At 42.6% G+C, this 22,994-nt stretch overlaps 1 protein-coding gene across 1 annotated transcript in view; it reads left to right on the top strand.

Moving 5' to 3' along the window:
• The first annotated feature begins 10,715 nt into the window (after positions 1 to 10,715).
• Positions 10,716 to 22,994, top strand: part of LOC105985255 (protein farnesyltransferase subunit beta) — a 56,021-nt gene continuing 43,742 nt past the window's right edge. Inside the window, exon 1 of the mRNA XM_013015722.1 lies at positions 10,716 to 11,063. Within this exon, the coding sequence (XP_012871176.1) occupies positions 10,920 to 11,063 (144 nt within the window). The 5' untranslated portion in view covers positions 10,716 to 10,919. The remainder of the gene's footprint in view (positions 11,064 to 22,994) is intronic.

The following is a 22,994-nucleotide window of genomic DNA, read 5'->3' as shown; positions in this document are numbered from 1 at the left end:
CTACTTAGCTACACTAAAATCTAAAGAAACGCACCCATGTGGAGTCCATTAAGCTGTGCAGGTGCATTTCTCTCCCCAGGTTTATTTGGGGTTTCCAGTGCATGTCTGCTCTGAAGTGAACACACTTGGACCCACAGCTTCATTCTTCGGGAACTGTGCAACCTTGAGCTTCAGGTGCCTTATCTCAAAATAGGGACGCTTGGAATAAAAGCCTTATGGATTGTTAGGTGAAATAAATAATGTGTGGGAAAGATTTTAGCACAGCTCTCCGTATGGCACTCAAAAGATTCTAAGGACACCTGTCATGTTTTCCCTCTGCTTGCCCAGCCTGTAAGACTATTCCACAGATGCACAGGGCCAGGCATGTTTTTACTGAACTGAGTCCAGCCTGCTGGGATGTTTGCTTTCTCCATGCATAGAGTACAAGCCCCGGTTCCACTCAGCCCGCTTGCTTTGAGCACAGTGGCTGTCTTCCCAATGATCCTTGCTTTAATGGAAAATAATTCTCTACAGGTTTTCTCATGGGACCTGTAGTGATTCTCTGCTTGCTTCTGTCAGAGGAAGCTGGAGAAAAGATGTAAGCAGAGGTGGATTCCTCAGTCTAGAAGAACTTTTTTAAAGAAACTTTTTCCTGGGCAAGAGAGAAAACAGAATAAGGTTTCCTAAATGAATCTGGCGACATGGGGGGGGGGGGAGAAGGGGGAGGTCCCATACTAAAAAAAAAATGTAGGATTTTTCATCAACACTGGGATGATTTCAAATTTAAATTAATTTTAAAAATTTAAAAGACAGAACAGGAAGCAGTGGACACTTAGATGGACATGTTAAATTGAAGCCCCCTCCCCCTTGTACAAACCTTTGAAGTTCAGGAAACTTAAATTTAAAAATAAAAAAAAATGGAACCAGTTACTGGTAGTTCATACTTATCATCCTAGCTACTTAGGAGGCTGAAATCTGAGACTCACAGTTCAAAGTCACCCAGCTTAGGAAAATCTGTGAGACTCTTTATCTCCAATGAAACACCAGAAAAGCCAGAAGTTGTGTCTCAAGCTGTGTCTCAAGTGGTAGAATGCTAGTCTTGCTCACAAAAGCTCAAGGACAGGGCCCAGGTCTGGCATTCAGGCTTAAGGACACACACACACACACACACACACACACACACACACACACACACACACACACGGAAGCGGGGCTAAACTAGGCATTGCAGTGTGCTTGTAGTCCCTGCTATTGGAGGAACTAATGCAGGAAGATTACTACAGCCTGTGAATTCAAGACCAGCTTGGTGTCCCATCTCAAAGTAATAATGATAGCCGTGTGTGTGTGTGTGTGTGTGTGTGTGTGTGTGTGTGTGTGTGTGTCGTGGGGCCTGAACGCTGTCCCTCAGCTCTTTAGCTCAAGGCTAGCACTCTACCACTAGAGCCACAGCACTGCTTCTGGCTTTTTCTGCTTATGTGGTACTGAGGAATTGAACCCAGGGCCTCATGCATGCAAGGCAAGCACTGAGCCACCTTCCCAGCCTGATAACAATAATTTTTAAACAAGTGAATAGTCTAGAAGCTCAAGCTTCCTGGCTTAGCCACTTTCATAGCCATCAAAGACCTCCCTTGAGAGTTCTCTCTGTTTCTGTCTCTGCCTCTGTCTTTCTCCATTGCGTAAGATGGAGGAACTAAAATTTGGGACAGTGTTATCAGAAAAATCACATATACCAGTAAAGACATCAAAGTTCATTTCAACCAAAGTCTCTGTAAATAAACTACCTACCTCCACCCTCTTACCACAGTCACTCAGTAGGACATTGTGACATCTCCCCAGTTTTAGTCATCTTGGACTGGGAAAAATTTCTCTAGAGCTGAGACACACTAAATGTCTCTTCCACTGGAAACCTCCTACAGTCACTCGATTATACTGAATCTTTTACCAGAAAGATGAATCCTTCTGCCTCCCCCACCTCCTCCTCACCTCTGCCACACTGAGCATGCTCCAAAGGCCACTGCTGAGATATATGCCATAGCATCAGCTGAATAACCTAAGAAATGCTCAGTAGGCAGCCCATCTACCACTGAGATAACACAGCCGGCTCCCTGGCTCCTCATTAACTAAACTCAATGCATCTTCCCGACCCACCCTGTGTGTTCAACCCTGGGTGACTGTAATGTGCCCACTACAGAATTAGAAAGAAAAGAAAAACAGGACCAACCCCCCACCCTATATCCCTCCTCCTCATCCCCATGCTGTCCTTTCTCTTTTATATCCTTCTTTCCTGTTTCTGACAAAAGCAACTCTGAAATGGCACAAGAAGACAAGCTGTCAGCCATCATCCCTAATGCTGCTGGTGATTTGCCTTCACAGAAAAACCCATTTCAGTACCACTTCAGGTGCAGAAGGCAGGTGCAGGTGGCTCATGCCTGTAGTTCTAGCTATTCAAGAGACCAAGATCTGAGGATCCAGGTTTGAAACCAGACCGAGCAGACAAATCCTAGAAACTCTTATCCTCATTTAACCACACACACACAAAAAGACAGAAGTAGAGCTGTGGTTCAAGTGGTAGAGTGCCAGCCTAGAGGGAAAAAGCTAAGGGGCAGTGGCCAGGCCTTGAGTTCAAGTCCCAGCACTGCCACAAGAAAAAAAGAAAGAAAGAAAGAAGAAAGAGAGACGAAGGAAGGAAGGAAGGAAGGAAAGGAGGGAGGGAGGGAGGGAGGGAGGGAGGGAGGAAGGAAAGAAGGAAGGAAGGAAGGAGGGAAGAAGAAAAGCAAACAAGCAGAAATGTGCTTTCCCACAATTCTGAAGGTTAGAGGTCGGAGCTCAAGTCCCCAGGGTCAGTCCTGTGAGACATCTTTCCCTGGCTTGTACATAGCCATACCCTGTTTATAATCTTCCTTCTGTGAATGTCTTCATCACCTCACACAAGGACACTAGCCACAATGGATTAGTGTCCACTCACATGACTTTGTTTGACTTCAATTACCTCTCTTAAAAGCCCTGTCTCCTCATGAACTAAGGAATCATAATAAATAAGAGCAAAAGAAAGCAAAAGAATCTTTTGTTTGTTTGTTTGCAGTGCTAGAGATCGACCCAGGATTCTAGTGCACTAGTCAAGGGCTCTACCACTGAGTGAGCGGCACCCCCAGACTCACAGAGCAGAGCACATTTGCAAATCTAGAAACACAGGTTCAACTACATCAAACCTGTAAGCTTGAGCTGTTATCAAATTCAAAGGCTTAGAAACCCACAAAATTGAAAGTGGCATGCATTTCATAAGTGCTTTGGAATGTCCAGGTCAAAAGACAAAACTGGTCACTCCAGAAATTTCTAAAATCTTGTGAAGACTTTTGAGATTCCAGAAAGTTGTTCTCTGTGTTCCCAGCATGATGTTTACCAGGTGTTCTTCCTCCTCTTGGGAACTCTTTAAGGCTCAGGAAAAGACTTCTGTTCTTTATAAAAGACAAAAACAATTCTGAAGCCATTTTTATTTTTACTTCATCAAAACTCCTCTTCGTTAATTGAGATGAGGGGTTGGAACTAGGGATCCTAGGAATTAGAACTTCAACATGAATTTTGAGATGGAGTGACACAATTTGCCTATAACAAGAACCAAACCAGAAGGCTTATCTAATTTGATTTCCTGTGCACAGTTTTGGGGACTCATTTCATTCTTTCACAGCAGGAAATTAAAGCTGTGGTGTGTTTCTTACAGCTTCCTAGCAGGTGGTTTTAGCTATGGAGGATGTTATGGGAAAGTCTCAGAAAAGATTTTGTAATGAGAAGGTCTCAGAATGTCTCTTTATGAACTAGGGTTCAGAGACATGACTCAGTCCCACCAACCATACAATATAGGTCTTTTTACTATTGTATATTGCAGTAAAAGTTTTACTGTCAAAGTTAGGTTTAGGGGAAAAGATATAATTTGCAATTAGGAATCCAAGCAGGAATGAGTCACCTCATATATTAGTCAAGGTAATGCTAGTTGTTCTAACAAATAAATTTCCAGATTTTAGGGCATCTCATCAAAGATTTATTTCCCTCTCACGGGAAGTCAATAGGCGGCAGCAGCATGGTTTGGGGGGGGAGGTGGGCGGGCAGGGGTGAGAGTGGCTCTGTTCCACAGGGTCATTTAGGTACCTAGGATGATAGAAGTTCTGTTATCTACAACAAGGGAGTCTTTGCAGGAAGGATCACAGAGAATGCCCAGCAAGGACATTTTTCACACAGCAAGATTATAGACTTACTTTTCTCACATATGTAAACACAGCTAAGATTGCCTTACAAACAGCAGGAGAGAGAGTCTTAAATTAGAAGACTTCAGAAAGACTGAGCTGGGTGCTGGTGGCTCATGCCTGTAATCCTAGCTACTCTGGAGGCTGAGATCTGAGGATCACAGTTTGAAGCCAGCCCAGGCAGGAAAGTCTGAGAGAGTCTTATCTCCAGTTAATCACACACACACACACAAACTGGAAGTAGAACTATGGTTCAAGTGGTAGAGCCCTAGCCTTGAGCAAAAAAGCTCAGGGACAGTGCCCAGGCTCTGAGGGAGTGTGTGTGTGTGTGTGTGTGTGTGTGTGTGTGTGTGTGTGTTGTGGTGCTGGGGATCAGTCCAGGGCCTCATGCATGCTGGACAAGCAAGCACTCTACCACTGAGTTCCCTAGGTCCTTCCCAGTTTTGTAGTGTTCATTGTACTATGTAGTTGGCTTCAGTTTTGCATCTGCTGATAAAATACTTTCCACCATCGTAACAGATGGTAAGAAGGGCTGAGAGTGAATACTTTCATGTAGGCAATTGAATATGTATAGTGATTAGTAATATATATTATTTATTTGCTGTCAATATGGCACAATGAAACAATGCAGGCTAACCAGGTGTGATACACCTCTGTAATTCCAACACTTGGGAGGCTGAGGTAGGATAGTGAATTTGAGGCCAGCCTAGGCTACATAGAGAGATGAGAGTTCTGATTAATAATAATACTAATACTGCCAATAACAATGCAGGCATTCAGAGTTCTAATTAATAATAATTATAATAGTAATGAAGATTTGATTACATATTGGTTGCTGAGAAAACTCACAGTTATCCTGTGTCATAAAATCATTATATTTAGAAAGATATTCTATTACTGTAACTAGAAACTTTTTTTTTTGCCTTTCCTGAAATTTGAACTCAGGGCCGGGGCACTGTCTCTGAGCTTCTTTTGCTCAAGGCTAGTGCTCTATCACTTGAACCACAGCATCACTTCTGGCTTTTTCTGTTTATGTGGTACTGAAGAATTGAATCCAGGACTTTCTGCATGCTAGGCAAGCACTCTACCACTAAGCCACCTTCCCAGCGCTAGAAACATTTGTAACATTTCCTTTTGTACGTATAACACCAGAAGTGACAGCAAAAGTAGAATTTCACAGTTTTTAAATTCTAATCATTTAAAAGCTATTGTAGTGTAGCTTCATGGAAGAGTGCTTCCCTAGTACACACAAGGCCCTGAGTTCAATCCCTACCAGTGAAGCTTTTTTTTAATTAAAAAAAATGAAAACTTGCCGGGCGCTGGAGGCTCACGCCTGTAATCCTAGCTACTCAGGAGGTTGAGATCTGAGGATCGCGGTTCAAAGCCAGCCTGGGCAGGAAAGTCCATGAGACTCTTATCTCCAATAAACCACTCGAAAACCGGAAGTGCCGCTGTGACTCAAGCTTGAGCTAAAGAGTAGCCCCACGACCAACAACAAAGGAAGGAAGGAAGGAAGGAAGGAAGGAAAGAAGCAGGAAACTTGTACTATATAATATTTACTATATTGAAAATACTGCTAAACACAAATGGTATTTATATACCAAATAGCTATCTTCACTAAATAGTATTAATTCTTCATGTACCTATTTTCCCACTTCATTTTGTATGTGTGTTTGGTCTCACCTTCATGTATTTATTTTATGATAAACTATACAACACTAAGAGCTATATAGTTGTTTCTGCATTTATTTGATAATGAGCTCCTGGAGGCTAAGGCTAATGACATGTTCACTGTCATTATCTCCTGCAACATGTTACAATGGCTGGAAATCATTCAAGTCACTTAACTTATCCAGTGTTTTGTGCCAGGGAGTGCAGCAATGAGCAAAATGCACAAAAATCTCTGCTCTGTATAATGTGCATTCTAGTGAGATTGGAGATGGCAAATAACAAATGCACACAATATAAAATCTGTGATCTGATAGGAAGTGTGATGGAGGAAAATAAACTAGGAAATTGGGACATAGTGTTGCTGGTGGGTAATCACTTCATTTATTTTATTGTAGGTGATGTCAGAGGGATTACAATTACATAAGTAAGGTAATGAAGGAGTGTATTTCTTGTCAAACATTGTTACCCCTCTCTGGGCTAGAGACAGATAGGGGAGAGAAACGGCAAGTATATATACTCTGCCGCTGGAGCATGCTGAGATGAACACAGACCAACAAGAAGATGTGTGTGTGTGTCTGTGTGTGTGTGTGAGTGTGTGTGTGTTGGTTGGTTGGTTGGGAGGCGGAACAAAGTAAGCAAGCAGGAAAGCACAAAGCGAAGAGACGGGTAAAGTAGTTGGGTGGGGCTTTGTAGGCCACCTTGACTTTGGCTCTGGGTACGATGAGAAGTGAAAGGTAATTTCACTTATATTTTAAAAATTCAGTCTGAAGCTGGGTGCCAGTGGCTGACACCTAGCTCTTTAGGAGGCTGATATCTGGGGATTGTTGTTCAAAGCCAGCCCAGGCAGTCTCTTATGAGATTCTTACTTCCACTTAGCTGGCAAAAAAGCAGAAGTGGAGCTGTGGCTCAAGTGATAGAGAGAGCCAGCCTTGAGCAAAGAAGTCAAATGAGAGTATGAGGCCCTGAGTTCAAGCCCCAGAATGAGAGAGAGAGAGAGAGAGAGAGGGAGAGGGGAGAGGAGAGAGAGAGAGAGAGAGAGAGAGAGAGCTGACTGGTATAGGTCTGCTTCCTGGTTTGTGTCTTCCTGTGAAAGAAGAGGGACTAGGAGTTTCTGAGGATTCTTTCATAAGAGCACTAGTCTCAGGGCTGGGAAGGTGGCTCAGTGGTAGGGTGTTTGCCTTGTATGCATGAGGCCCTGGGTTTGATTCTTCAGCACCACATAAGCAGAAAAAGCCAGAAGTGATGCTGTGGCTCAAGTGGTATAGCTCTAGCTTTGAGCTGAAAAGCTGAGGCACAGCGTCCAGGCCCAGACTTCAGGCCCCACAACCGACCAAAAAAAACAAAACAAAACACTAGTCTCATTCATGAAAGCACTACTTTCATAACCAAATCACCTCCCAAAAGGTCTACCTCCAAACATTTTATATCAAGGACTGGGTTTCAACATCAATTTTTTAGGGGGATAGTATCATGGAAGCATTGTACCTGGGGCTGGGAAGGTGGCTCAGTGGTAGAGCGCTTGCCTTGCATGCCTGAGGCCCTGGGTTCGATTCCTCAGCACCACATAAGAAAAAAGAAAAAAAGGTCAGAAGTGGCGCTGTGGCTCAAGTGGTAGAGCGCTAGCCTTGAGCTGAAGAGCTGAGGGACAGCGCCCAGACCCAGAGTTCAGGCCCCACGACTGGACCACCCCCCCAAAAAAAAGAAGCATTGCACCTATATTAAGTTTATCTGAGAGTGTGGGAAACAGAGACAACACTCAGAGGATTCATGTAATATTGCTGGCAAGTCCAACAGGAAGACTCGACATAACATAACTGAGAATCCTCCTTTGGATTCAGCCATTTGGAGTCTATTTGAGACTTGATTAGGAAGACCTAAATCAGAAACCAGATTAAAATGAATTCAAGAGAGAGTTGGAGAAGGGGAATTAGAGACAGTATTAGTAGGGGAAACTCCTCTCAAGGACTTTGCTCTAAAAGCAAATGAGTAATGGAAAAGTGTAAGAGGGATGAAGAGGGCTAAAAATACCTGGCTTCCTCACAGAAGTGGAGAAATAGTATGTTGGGGGGAGGGCGATTTTGATTAAGTACAGGGAAAAATGATGTTTTAGGAGCAAGAGAACATTGTGTAGTTATGTCACAGAGCTGGGCATGAGGAAAGGGGAGGGGTTGGGCCTAAGTAGGGTAAACCAGAGACAGGGATATGACAGGGGAGTAAGCGTGGGGGAGAAAATTAATTACCTAGAGGGATAATAAGCTCTTTTCATTTTCCCAATGTTCCGATGTGTATTATCACATAGTCTCCAGAGATATTAAAGGAAACAATTCATCCTGACATAAGGCTCGGGTGAGTAATAAGGTGACAGCTGTTCCCGTTTACTTTGCGCCTACTGTAAAGGTCAGGAGCGACCTCTAGTGGTTTATTTGAAACATTTTTTTCTTTTTGTTTTAGTACGAAGATGCACTGTCCACATTTTGCATCGTGTTTTTAAAAAAGAAATAAAACCCACAGTTCAATGTAGAAAAACATATAATTCATTTGAAAAAATAAACCCAAAGAATGTTCAGTCCAATCTGGAGTTGCTATTCATGATCATTATTAAGGTGTTTCCCTCTACATCATTCTTGGCAGAGTTGACAAGATTGATGTTCATTTTGCATCTTGAATGAGTATTTTTTATTAACTAGAAGAAGGACAACTGGTAGAGTATTAATTATCCAAGGCCTAAGGATCTCCTTGATGCTTACACACAGTAAAAACTTCTCGTGTTTTTCATTATTGGTCACAGTTGAGTTTTGGTTGTCAGTGGATTTTCCATTGCTTAGTCTGTTCACTCCCCCTAGATTATCTAGCTTATTTCCTCACTCTAGATCTGCCAAACTGTTTTTTAGGTCTCTTATTATGCAATCTTGCAACACTCTGTGCTTCTTCCTGTCTCATGCCATTTTCTCCGGCTGTAATGAAATAGTCAATTTTGTATTATTGTTTAATTTCTTTTGGTAAATCATGAGAGACCCATTAGGGCAGAGACTGTCTGGCTTGTTCACCACTGCCTCCTTAGCATTTATTTCAGTACCCAGCATATAACTGATCTCAATAAACATCTGCTGAATGAACAGCCTATCCTCAGAAGATGCTTGCCAGGCTCCTATTAACAGCTCTTGGATCCCACTGCACAGGAGATTGCATTTCAGAAATGGATTTCAATTTCTAGAATATGATTTGTAATTGCTTTAGGTGTATCTGTGAGAAATACAAAGTATTTGTTACAAAACCATTCCAGTTACTCTTTCAGTAACTCCATCTTTAGGATTGAAATCTTGTTTCTGGCTCTTAAGCAAAGCAACATTTTAACACAGAAGGCTGAATCCTTTATGACCTAGACCTGATTAAACTCCCCCACTCCCTACCCCCGCAAGAAAAAAACAAACAACACACACACACACACACACACACACACACACACACACACACAGAACTAAAGGAAAGACAGTAAGATGCCAAATACAGAGGAAAGTATAATAAAGTAATATTATTTTGTACAGCCACATCCACAATCTCAACTGCAGTCCCACTCATTTTCAGATTTGGTAACATTCTAGCATCAGGGTCTTAACTCAGCAACAATATCATGATATATTCACCCACATAAGGCCTTTATGCCACCCAGCCTCATCTCTGCAATGACTGTTTCTGAGAGACTGAGGACATAATCAGGTGTGAAATATCACATTGGCCTATATTTCTTGGATCCTAGAAATATGACTTGGAATTGAATGGGGATGGCAAAATGTTCTCTCCACACCCCCCTTCTCTTTCATGTGCGCATGCGCTAAGCTCTAACCACTGAGTTACACCTATTGTCTTTTCCTTCAACCCCCTACTTAGGCTCTTGGTATTATAATTTTGGTGTAGTCTTTTTGATGTTAGCCCTGAAAAATATTATTTTACATTATTGTTCAAAGGCAACAAGGTTTTCCTACGATCAAAATATAGGGAGTATATGATTATACCTACTTCATGAGAATTTCTTTGGTTGTGAATACTTCTAGATAATAAAAGCATACACAGGTATACTTGTAGCATGTTCTCTGAAACTTTGTTCCCTCTTCTGGAGTCCTCATTTAGTTCTCTTGGATTGCTCCTTAGCATCCTGCAGGTCTCAGCTTAATACGTACTTAAGAGAAACTTGGCCTGACTACTAATCTAGTTAGACTCTTAACCCTTTAGTCTCTTTCACAGACCTAAGTATATCATTATTCTAAATTTTCATATTCTGGTCATTCATTTCAATCTATGTATTCCTTTAAAATATAAGGTTTCCAAGGGAAACTTTTGCATTCCTGGGGTTTAACACAAGGCCCAACAGGCAGTATGTGTTCCATAAATATTTGCTGACTACGTCTTGGGGGAGGGGTGTCTTACATCTAACTCAGGTTTTCTCTCACATTTTAATTCCTGCTATTGCACTGTAATCCACCGAGGGAGAAAAATCACAATACCCCTTCCCGCCATCACTGCGAACCGAGAGTAATTTTGCTCATTTGTTGAGGAGCTTCTGGCTTCTTCAGAGAGGCTGTCAAAGACCCAACGGTGTGCACAATAGTTCTTAGTAATAGCAACACTGTGGCAGCCAGGAGAGCCGTCAGAATTGCTTTTAAATTTATTCTGCTTTTAAATTTATATCCCAAACTCAAGGTTATCTCCTGTTCTTATTTTTTTTTTTTTTTTAAGATTTGCATAGCAAACGCAGGCATTCTCTGCCTCGTCTCTTCGAAAGTGAATTCAGAGGCTCGGACCCTTTTCTAGCTCGCCAGGGGAAGCTGAGCTCCTGCAGCAACTCATCTGTCCAAAGGGGGGCGGCAGCATCCTAGTCACTCACTCCCTGAAGATGTGTAGGTGGGAGGAGAGATTCGCGTTCAAAATCTTGACTCTACCCACACTCCGTAGCGCCTTAGCCCGCTCGAGTTTCAATGCGCGTTGTTGCTGGACGAAGCTGAGTCTTACACATCGCCCGCTGCTCTCCTGATCATGGCTTCTCCGAGTTCCTTCACCTACTATTGCCCTCCATCTTCCTCCCCTGTCTGGTCAGAACCGCTGTACAGTCTGAGGCCGGAACACGCGCGGGAGCGGTTGCAGGACGACTCGGTGGAAACAGTCACGTCCATTGAACAGGTGAGGTGGCAGGACTGGGCGAGGCGCTTGCGCGGGGGCTTCTGGGAGTGGGAGTCCCGACTGCCAGGCTGCTCGGCCACAGAACACTTCAGGGAACTACGACTCCCACATTGCACCTCGGCGTGCCCCTTCGGCGAGCGCCCGGGGCTTCCGAGTGGAGCCTTTGTGGGGCAGCCTTGGGGAGGGGTCGTTGGGCCGGGAGGGGAGCGCGGAGTCCGGGACCTCCGTGCCTCCGAGCGGGGAGAAAGGCGTTCTAGGCCCGAGCACGCCGCAGGCCAGGCGGACCGGCCCTCGGCATTCTGCCCCCAGGTTCTGGGACCGTGCGTGCCTTTCCCCCCACCTGCTCACAGTCTCGGCACCTTCAGGGAAACAGTATGGCGGGACGGCGTTCCTACCGTTCCACCGTCGGTTTAATTTCTGACATGCAGTCTCAGGCTGGGGATTGCCTCGTGGTGGCACCAGCTAGGTACTGGACACAGTATGTATTGGACACCGTATGGAGAAACACAAATGAAACAGCCTCTGGTGTGTGTGTGTGAGAGAGAGAAAGAGAAACCGCCTCTGTGTGTGTGTGTGTGTGTGTGTGTGTGTGTGTGTGTGTGCACGCGCGCGTGCGCGCGAGTGGAGAGGGTGGGGGAGCAGACAGGAAAGCAGTTATGGCTTGGAAAGTTCTTATGGTATGGATTAAGGGACTGCTTGTCAGTCACTAAGGCCTAGAGGTGAAATTGAACAGAGCATTTTGAACAGTGTTTGTGAGGACTGAATAGTGCACTACATCGTTTAGCTTTTCTTTTTCATTACCCAATTGGAATTGTTCCCGAATGAGTTGTAGGGCTGCTTGCCCATCTGTTACTAGAAATGGTCAGGATGATTCTTTCAGCACTGACAATCGAGCCTCCCCAACTGCTGACTAAAATAAGATCTCTTAGTAAGATGAGTACTTAGACTTAAGCAAGGAAGGATCTGCTTCCTCTTGGACACCTGAACCTGCAGGCCTCTGTCGAGGCAAAAGTAATAGCAATAAATTTGTTTTACAAGTATGACTCAATATAAATTTATAACAAAAGACCTTGAATACGTGGTTATACGCATAATAGTAGAGGAGATATTTTAACTGGAGATAAATGATTATGGGTAGGAAAGAAAACCTTTACATCGCAGAGGTAATGGTGACACACCTGTAATCCTAGCTGTTCAGCAGGCTGAGATCTGAAGATAGAGGTTTGAAACTAGCCCAAGAGGAAGTGTGACACTCCGGGAGGGTCGTTGGGCTGGGAGGGGAGTGTGTGCAGAATTAAGATCCTCCATGCCCAAAAGCCAAAAGTGGAACTGGCTCAAGTGGTAGTCTTGAGTGAAAAAGCTCAGGTACAGTGTCCCAGTACTGGCACCCCTACCCCAATAAAAAAAACCCAACCCAAACAAAAACAAAAACAAACAAACCCCAAAATCCATGAAAACTCTTATCTATTGAATCTAGTTTCAAGCGAGTTAGCTAATCATCTTGTCCTAATCTTTTGCCAAAGGTTGCAAAAAGTTCTTCCATCAGTGAAAAACTTGTAGGATATTTACAGTGTTCCAAAGGAATGGATAATTGAGTTGATTCAAGTCAAATCTTTTTCTTTTGGCCAGACTTTGGACTGAGGAGTTACCTTATTCTCCCTTCTCTTTTTTCAGGCCTGGGATAATTTTTTATGTAGTTAACTGAATTGCCCTAGCAGATAAGGGTCTGGATACTAAGGAAAAAGGGGGAATCAGTGATTGGTCTGTTAATTTAAAGTTCAGTACAGAGACTTCCATGCTTAGAAAGGCACGTAAAAAATAGGGACATTATCAAGAGCTTTTTTGATAGGCTTTTTTTTTTGGTATAATTTCTTGTCCCCCCACCCAGAATGCTAAAGTTCTTACCAACTCTTATATTCTAAAGTGGGCAAAATGAGTAATGCAAAAAGGAGACAAGTTCTCATCTGAAAAAGGATAGAGCCAAGGCCAGGTCCAGGTCTGAGAAGGTACTGGGTCCTAAGAGGTTATTACAGAGCATCTTTCAGATACAGGGCCAATGGTGTGATATATAGTAGAACATCTTGTGTTTCTTTTGCATGTCATTATTTCCACTCATAGTTTAAAAGTCTGTGATGAACAGTGGCAGTTCCTAAGAAGATAATGAGCTTCATGTGATGGAACACAGTTCTAGTCACAGCAGTGGAGAGGCTGAATAGGAGGATCACAATTCGAGACTAACCTGGGCTACCTAGCAAGACCCTATTTTAAGAAACTTCAAACACATACTCACACAAAAGAAAAATAAAAAGATTATTTGGCTTCCTTAGGGATTTAATCAACATAATGACCATTTATTTTGGTTCTAGCACAGTGCTAAATGCTCCTGTATATCCTGTGTGATTCAATCTTTACACATTTGGCACATGAGAAAACTGAGGTATAAAGAAGTACTGAATTGGTAGGTTAATGATGTGCTGTGCTTAAGCTGTGGGCAGGGGGCCACCTAAGGACTTCTGAGCCCAAGGGAGGGGCCGGAAGGGTTCTAGGAAAGAATTTTAGCCTCCTGCTTCATGGTATTGTCTAAAGGTTAATGAATGCAGGTAAAACAAGTTGTTCAATATGATTAAACTTCCCAGTTTTGTTTTATTTGTATTGCAGTATAGAGGAGTCAGAACTCTGGTTAAATGCTCGATAGGAGGCTGTGTGAATCATTTTTACTTCATTGAAATTCAGCCTATACTATATTGTATATAAGGTAGCCTCAAATATCAAATTCTGTAGGCCAGGAAGATGAAAAACAGGTGCGGCTTTACTGAGTTACATAGAGCTTCTTCCTTGTGGAGCAGTCTTACAAAGAAAGGTGGGGAAGTAAGGGGGAAGGAGAAAGCAAGAGATGGGAGATTTCCTTTAGAGATGTAAATTTCCCTTTGGGATCAGTAACTTCAGAGCAGTTTCCAGAACTTTCCCTGTGTCTGCTGTTTCTCAAAATAATCAGCTCAAAATAATCCTTATGCCAAAGAGGCTTATTTTGGAGTGATGAATTCTGGGCTCCTACAGTCTGATTTTCCTATGGCATATTCTAGTCTGCATCCTCAAAACATGAAGTTACTCATTTCGAGATATGTTTCATTTGTTAAACTTAAAAGAGTTTTGGTGATCTCTCTCTTTTATTACTTGAGAGGAAGCAAAACCAGATTGTTTAGGTGAAAAGCCCCAGCTCCAGTCCCAAGCCATCTACAGCTACACCTGAGCCTGGTGCTGGGCCACTGGTTCTTCCAGTACGATTGCTGTGGTTTGTGGCTGAGATCTGAGGATCTCAGTGGTTCTAAGCCAGTCCAGGCAGAAAAGTCCATGAGACTCATAATTCCATTTTAGCAGCAAAGAGCTGGACGTGGAGGTATGCCTCAAGTGATAGAGTGCCATCCAGCTATCTTTTTAATTGCTGAGTGGTTTTTAAAAATAAATATAATATAGGTTTTTGGGTAGTCTCTCTCTTCTATTCCCCAGATTTTGTCTGTTATAAATAATGCTACTAGAAAAATACATTTAGAAATCTTTTTGGGTATGTATTTCATTTCTTTTGAATAAAAACTTAGTAGATGTAGGTAGGTAGGTATTTAATTTCATTTAACAAAACAAAACAATCATGAGGCTTTTCCACAGCTGTACATTTTACACTGTTACCAGCAGTGTATGTTGTCATTCTGCTGTTAAGTGTGTCCTGGGCCTGAAATTTGAACTTAGGTCCTGGGAGCTGTCTCTGAGCTTTGTTGCTCCAAGCTAGCTCTTTACCTCGAGCCACAGCTCCATTTCCACCTTTTTGGTGATTTATTGGACATAGGAGTCTCCTAGACTTTCTTGCCTGGGATGGCATTGAACTGTGATCCTCAGATCTCATTCTGAGTAGCTAGGATTATAAGTATAAATGAACATTAGCACCAAGCTCCATAAAATTTTTTTTAAAAAACTTTTTCTGTGTATGGGGCTGGGAAGGTGGCTCAGTGGTAAGCGCTTGCCTTGCATGCCTGAGGCCCTGGGTTCGGGTTCAAAGCCAGCCCGGGCAGGAGAGACTGTGAGACTCCTATCTCCAATAAACCACCAGAAAACCGGAAGTGGCGCTCAAGTGGTAGAGCGCTCGCCTTGAGCTGAAGAGCTGAGGGACAGTGCCCAGGCCCAGAGTTCAAGCCCCACGACCGACAAAAAAAAAAAAAAAGTTTATTATGTGTATGTGTTCAATCTGGATCCAATCAAATTCCCTTTATTTTAGGCTGCTTTAAATTTCGAAGAGGTAATCTCTTGGGACTAAATCTTCAGTGAGTGATCCTCATGGTCTTTCTTGTAACTGTCATGTAGGAATATTTCTGAAGCGGATCAGATGCTTTAGGTTGTCATTCTCTCCCAAGAGAGCCCTTTCATTTTCATTAACATGGTTTATGAACTGTGTGCCCACTGCTCAGGGAAAAATGAGTCTATGGGCAAAACAGCAAAAGCTGTTATTCAAAAGAAAATCTGTTGCAATAGGGCTGTTAAACAGCATTTCTATTGTACAGGCAGAGAACAGCCTGCCTAGGCAGGTTCTTACTTAGAAAAGAGAGTTTTGATACAGTAGTCAGTTCCTTTGGGATGGATAGGAGGCATGGAAACTAAGGATAAAGCGAGAGGCCAGGGAATGGGGGCATGCTTTAGCATCACTGCTCTTTGCTTTGTTTTTAGCATCAATATACTCAAGTTAATGTTCATAGTTACTTGTGGCTTAGATAAACCTTTTATTATTTATTGGTAAATCTCAGTTATGTAAAAAAAGTTACTTAGCCTCTGTTCTCAATATTTCTTTTTATTGTTTATTGTGGTTCTGTGGATTGAACTCAAGGCTTCCCTCACATATACTAGGCAAGCCCTGAGCCACAGTCCTGGTCCAGGTCCCCCTTGTAATTAAAGTGTAGAATTCAGTAAAATTAATTAATTAATTTATTTTTTGGGGGTCCGGTCATGGGGCCTGAACTCTGGGCCTGGGCGCTGTCCCTGAGCTCTTTAGCTTGAAAGACCCTAGTCCCCTAGGATACTTTGGTCGACGGGAGGGCGCCCCAGAAACTCAGACTCCAGGCCGGGAGATGCAACAAGCAAGAGGAGTTTATTTGACGTTTGCGACGGACTCTCTGCCTCGGGAAGGGAGAGAGTCCCGAGCAGCCGTTACAAGCATTTTTTAAGGCAAAAACCACAAGATTAACGCATAACACAAAGTGTCCCGTGATTGGCCCGTTTAAAGGTCACCATATACACCAGCAATCACTTTGCCACTCGGGAAATTTAGTAACACTCTTTGTAAAATGATTGGCGCGGGGTACGGGGGGGGGTTGAGATTCAATGAGGGGGTGGTAACTTTGGATGATAAGGGTTAGGGGAGTTCACATTCGCTAATCCTGCCAGATGGTCGTTATCTCGGGGTCCCATTTGGGGAATTTCCAAACAGGAACTAAAAAAAAAACACACACTTGTTTGTTCTTTATCTACGACCACAGACCTTGTCCTGGGGCCAACATCTGGACTCTGAGATTTTTACCCAATTCCTTATTTCCAGGGAGGGGGTTGGTGCTAGTGCACAAAAGCAAAATCAGCAGTTAGCAATGGTAAAATGTAACTCTAATTTTTAATCTTTTAAGCTCAAGGCTAGCGCTCTACCACTTGAGCCACAGCACCACTTCCGGCTGTTTTCTTTTTGCTTATGTGGTGCTGAAGAATCGAACCCAGGGCCTCAGGCATGCAAAGCAAGCACTCTACCACTGAGCCACCTTCCTAGCCCCAAATTCAGTAAAATTTTTAAAAGGAATTTAATTATAGATATTCCACCAGTTAAAACTAAGAACTCTTAATTTTCTCATTGTAATGAAGTGTTGGAAATCCGTAAGGCCACCCCTAGGCTGTGATTATTCACTAAAGGATTCAGAGAACTAAACGTACTGTTGTGTTCATGTTAGGGTTTCTGTTCCATTTTCCTTACCTGTGTTTGGCTGGCTATGTTGCCCAAACGGGAGCTGTAGCTGGGACTTGACATGAAGAGGTTCGTGACCTGAAGGTTTTGACCTTAGATGTCTAAGTATTAGAATGCTAAGGAGAAGATAACTCATTTACTTGTCTTTGATGTTCTGTAAACCTCTTCCTCCTGGATAAATTTCTCTTGAGGAAAAACCTCTTGAGGAGGTTTTCCACTATAATTTATTGAATAGATAATGTCTTTAATTGGTATCTATTCCCTTTCTATATCTACGATTCATAGGTTTGCCCTTTTGATGATGTCCCAGAAGTTTTATAAATTCCATATATATTTTTTGTAGTATTTCCTCAATATCTGACTGATGATTTAATTCTTCTGCTTTGTCATCAGTCCTTTTTTACAAAAATTTTGTGTGTGTGTATCTGCCCTGGGGCTTGAACTGAGGGCCTGGATGCTGTCCTTTAACTTTTTTTTGCTCAAGGCTAGTGCTCTACCACTTGAGCCACAGCTCCACTTCCTATATTTTACTTTATATGGCAATGTATATTCAAAATTTTGCATTTAGATCCAATCATTAATCACCATATTATTCTTTTCTTATTTAAGACCATGTTTAGAAGAGCTGATTGCAAAAGCAGGATAGACTGTTTTTTTGGTAGTTTATTCGAGATAAGAGTCTTACAGACTTTCCTGCCTGGGCTGGCTTCCAGCTGTAATACTCAAATTTCAGCCTCCTCAGTAGCTAGAATTACAGTATGAGCCTCTGGCAGCCAGTTTTTCAATCCCTGTTTTTAACTTGTTGTATAGCTAGGCTTTTGATGAACTTTTGTTTGTGCTGGTCCTGGGGCTTGAACTCAGATCTTAAGTGCTGTTCCTGAGCTTTTTGTTCAAGGCTTTTACTGCTCTTATCACTTGAGTGATAGCCATTTTTGGCTTTGTGAAAATGAGAGACTTTCTTGCGGCTTTGAGCTTCAATCCTCAGTTTTCAGCCCTCTGAGTACCTAGGATTACAAGCATGAGCCATTGGTGCCTGGCTTTGATTTAACTTTTTATTCAGACTATTGAGTGCTTAATTTCCAATTTTTTTTCAAAATTTTTATATCTTTGTATATCTTTATTGAATTCTTTCATATCCTGCATTGTCTTCTTTATTTCATTCAGAGTTTCAAGTTCTCTTTGACCTCAGTTGTCTCCTCTCTGAATTTGTTCAGCTATTTATACATCCTTAATTTTATTGGTCATCCTTGTTACTGGGTTTTTGAACCAATTGTTTGAAAATTCTTTTTCTTCACTGTCACTTATGACCTTTATTGTAAGTTGTTGGCTTTTGAGGGAAGCACATTTGTTTATTCATTTATGTGCTGTGATTTATGTATCTGGTCACTTTTCAATCTCCCGTGTCTTTTAAGTTAATAACTTAAAACTAGATGGTGGCTGGGATATTGTGTATTTCCCTGTTACTGAGTTGCAGGAGTATGGCTTAGCAGCCAAGCATTCATTTTCAGTGCCACTACACTGTATGTAAACTTATTTTCTACTCAGGGTGAGGAAGCTTTGCTGCAAAAGCTATTGCAATTGATAAATCAGAACCTTGTGTGTGGCAATCCCTAATGAAGACCAGTTACTATCCAGTATCTAGATGAAATAGAAGCAAAGATGTTTGTTCATGATCTAGGAGGACTTTAGTTAACCAAGGTAGTAATGGAAAGAAATAGGGAAGATAACACTAATGAATAATACAAACTAGGTGATTATATAAGGAAGAGGTGGCAGTTAACCTGGAAAGGAAGGGTTTTTTTTTTCTTTTTTGGATCCGGTTGTGGGGCCTGAACTCTGGGCCTGGGCGCTGTCCCTCAGCTCTTCAGCTCAAGGCTAGCACTCTATCTCTTGAGCCATAGTGCCACTTCGGCATTTTTCTTTTTGCTTATGTGGTGCTAAGGAATCGAACCCAGGGCCTCAGGCATGCAAGGCAAGCACTCTACCACTGAGCCCCCTTCCCAGCCCGAAGGAAGGGTTTTTGGATGGTATGGCTCACACTTGTAATCTGACTTCACTCAGGAAGTTGAGATCTGAGAATTGTGGTTCAAAGCCAGCTTGGGCAGAAAAGTCCATGAGACTTTCCAGCTAACAGCCCAAACCCAAGAGTGGAGCTGTGACTCAAGTAGTAGAGCACTAGCTTTGAACAAATAAGCTCAGGGACATCACTCAGGCCCTGAGTTCAAGTCCCAAGACTGGAACCAAAAAAAAAGAGAGAAAAAGAAAAAAGGAAGGGTAAATGAAAAAAAAAAAACAAAAAACCATGAGGGAGACAAGTAGAAAATATCTAGTTAAATTGTGTTGAGAAAGGGAAAGAAGAGATGAAGAAAATTGAACAGATAAGCACATATCCATCCAAACCAAAAATAAAACACAAAATAAGAAACAAAACACAGAAAAATCAATAATATTTGGCCAACTTAGTTACCAGCTAAAAGTATAAGTAATGAGGAAGGATTAGGGATGGTGGAAGAAATGTGAATGTGAGAGCAATTTAACTGTAGATAAAAATACAAATAGGGAGGGCTGGGAAGTTGGCTCAGTGGTAGAGCACTTGCCTTGCATGCCTGAGGCCCTGGGTTCGATTCCTCAGCTCCACATAAGCAAAAAGAAAAAAGCCAGGAGTGGCACTGTGGCTCAAGTGGTAGAGTGCTAGTCTTGAGCTGAAGAGCTGAGGGACAGTGCCCAGGCCCAGAGTTCTAGCCCCACGACCGGCCCCCCCCCCCAAAAAAAAAAGAAATACAAATAGGGAAGGGCAGTTCGGGAAGGAAATATGATTTAAAATTGAACACTGAAAGGCAAATATTGTAGGTTAGCTATGACTGCAGAGAAAAGGGAAGGAAAAAGTGACCATCTTACCTGGCCCTCCACTATCCATTGAATATTTTTAATATGGATTTGAATAGGTTTGTCTTTGGTAATGGATGTGTTTTTGTTTCAGTTTTGTTTTATTCAGAATTTGTCAACTTACATATAACCATGTCATAGGCAAATCTTTATTTAACATCCTTGCTGACATATGCTTTATGACATATAACTTCCTGTCCCATTCAGTTTGCAGCTAAGGAAAGCATGATGGAAACCTACCATCTGTGTTCTGATTTGGCTGGTGCTTTATATTAGTTCCATATGAGTATCTGGAATGGAAAAAGCATCAAGAGGGATCTGGTACGACGTTCTATTCTTCTAAGTCATGTTCTCGTGATGGCTTCAGTCTGTTTCTTGAAATATTACAAATTCTTAACCAGAACTTCCCTCAAACTTAGGTTCCAACAAAACACTAAAGCATATTCTGAAACCAAATATAAATGAATTTTACATTAGCTGCCACTTTATATGATTAATATCCCTGCTTCTCTCATCATCACAAATAAATTTGCACATTTGTCAATAGGACTAGAAGCTCTAACTCCGGGTGTTTTGAAATAATACCCCCCCCCCCTTTTTTAATGTTTCCTGGGCAGGGTGGAGGGGAAGGCTGGGATTAGTTTAGTGTTACAGCACTTATCTAGCTTACTTGAGGCTCTACATTCTTCTCCAGCCTGGGGGAGGAGAGCAAAAAAATAAATATTTCCAAGGAGGGAGATCAATATATATCTCAGAGAGGAGTGCCATGGGCATTTAGATATAACATCATTTTAGGCTATATAGAATTGCCAATACAGGCAGATGGCTTCCAGCAACTGATAAGAACCATGCAAGAAGCATTAGTATCTGTCTACCACATAAGCAATGATTTTGAGGTATGATACAGCCCATAAGCTGAAGGTTCCCTACTCCTGCTCTTAGGAATTTAGAGCGTTGTAACTTGCTAACTAGTCCCCTACCTCATTACCATCCCTTTATCCTTGCTGAACCTACTATGAGATAACCTTGAGGTTTGGCCAACAGGCACATTCAGCTTCTTTTGTGACTTTCTGAGGTCCTTTGTTTTATGGGAGGAACCAACTTCACAGAGCCAACCAGAACGGTTTTTCAGGGCTGGGGATGTAGCTCAGTTGTAGTACTTGCCTACCACATGCTAGGCCCTGGGTTTGATCCTTAGCACTACCAATACAAAGGGACATTTCTTTCAAATGCAGAGAAGGAAAATAATTGTTTTTTTTTGTTTGTTTTTGTCGGTTGTGGGGCCTGAAGTCTGGGCCTGGGCGCTGTCCCTCAGCTCCTCAGAAAGGGGAGCACTCTACCACTTGAGCCACAGTGCCCCTTCCCACTTTTTCTGCTTTATATGACGCTGAGGAATGGAACCTAGGGCCTCACACATGCAAGGCAAACACTCTACCACTGAGCCATCTTCCCAGCCCAATAATGATCTGTTTTAAGTTCTTGTCTGGTACCCTATAACAAAAAACAGATTATCAAATGGAAAATAGAAGGAAGCTTATTAACACACACACACACACACACACACACACACACACACACACACACACACACACACCATATATACATGGGAGATTCCTAACCGGACCAATAGGACAAATAGACTAGTAGTGATAAGTCCAGAAAAAGGTAATAGTTTGGTACATAGGCATATTTTAGGAAGATGCAAAGTAAGCCCATCTTCCAGGTATATTAGGTTTAAATGTTGGAAGAAGGGGTATATGTAAGCATAATTATTAAACAATCTCAGTTATGGATGTGGTCAGGTTGCTCATTCTATCAGGATGGGTCAGACAGAGCCTTGTTATAAGAAAGTCATTGTTTGGAAGTGGCGCTGTGACTCAAGTGGTAGAGAGCTCGCCTTGAGCTGAAGAGCCCAGGGACAGCACTCAAGCCCAGAGTTCAAGCCCCATGACTGACAAAAAAAAAAGAAAAAGAAAAAGAAAACATGTTTATTTGGGCTTGGAAGTGGCTCAGTGGTAGAGTGCTTGCCTTGCATGCCTGAGGCCCTGGGTTCGATTCCTCAGCACCACATAAGCAAAAAGAAAAAAGCTGGAAGTGGTGCTGTGGCTCAAGTGGCAGAGCACTACCCTTGAGCTGAAGAGCTGAGGGACAGCGCCCAGGCCCAGTGTTCAGGCTCCACGACCGGACCCCCCCCCCAAAAAAAAAAAAAAAAAAAAGAAAGTCATTGTTGCCTAGTCCTGCAGAGGGACTGCCATTCTTTTTTTTTTAGGTTATCATTTAGATTCAGCTTTTTATTTTTTTATTTATTTTTATGCAGATACTGGGGTTTGAACTCAGATCCTAGGTGCTATCTCACCATTTGAGCTGTAGTTCCAATTCCAGCTTTTGTTATGGATAATTAGAGATAAGACTCTCCCAGACTTTCCTATATGGGCTAGCCTTAAACTGCGATCCTCAAATCTGAGATTTTCTTTTTTTTGTCAGTCATGGGGCCTGAACTCTGGGTCTGGATGCTGTCCCTGAGCTCTTCAGCTCAGGCTAGCACTCTACCATGTGAGCCACAGCACCACTTCTGGCTTTTTTTTCTGCTTATGTGGTGCTGAGCAATCTAACCCAGGGCCTCATGCATGCAAGGCAAGCACTCTACCACTGAGCCACCTTCTCAGCCCAAATCTGAGATTTTTTTGGGGGGCGGGTGTCCGGTCGTGGGGCCTGAACTCTGGGCCTGGGCACTGTCCCTCAGCTATTCAGCTCAAGGCTAGCGTCCTACCACTTGAGCCACAGCACCACTTCCGGCTTTTTTCTTTTTGCTTATGTGCTGCTGAAGAATCGAACCCAGGGCCTCATGCTTGCAAGGCAAGCGCTCTACCACTGAGCCACCTCCCAGCCCCTGAATCTGAGATTCTTGAGTAGCTAGAATTACAGATGTGACCTATCAGTACTCAGCTTTAGGTTAAGCTTTTCTTTAGAATTTGCAATGCTGGACAAAAAAAAAAAAAAGAGAGAAATGCAAGGACAACTTGAAATAGGTAGCCACTGTTCCACTTTGGATTAGG

This window comes from Dipodomys ordii, unplaced genomic scaffold (assembly GCF_000151885.1).
Source record: "Dipodomys ordii isolate 6190 unplaced genomic scaffold, Dord_2.0 Scaffold2, whole genome shotgun sequence".
NCBI lineage: Eukaryota > Metazoa > Chordata > Mammalia > Rodentia > Heteromyidae > Dipodomys > Dipodomys ordii.
Note: the sequence above shows the minus strand (reverse complement) of the source record. Positions and strands in the feature narration are given on the sequence as shown.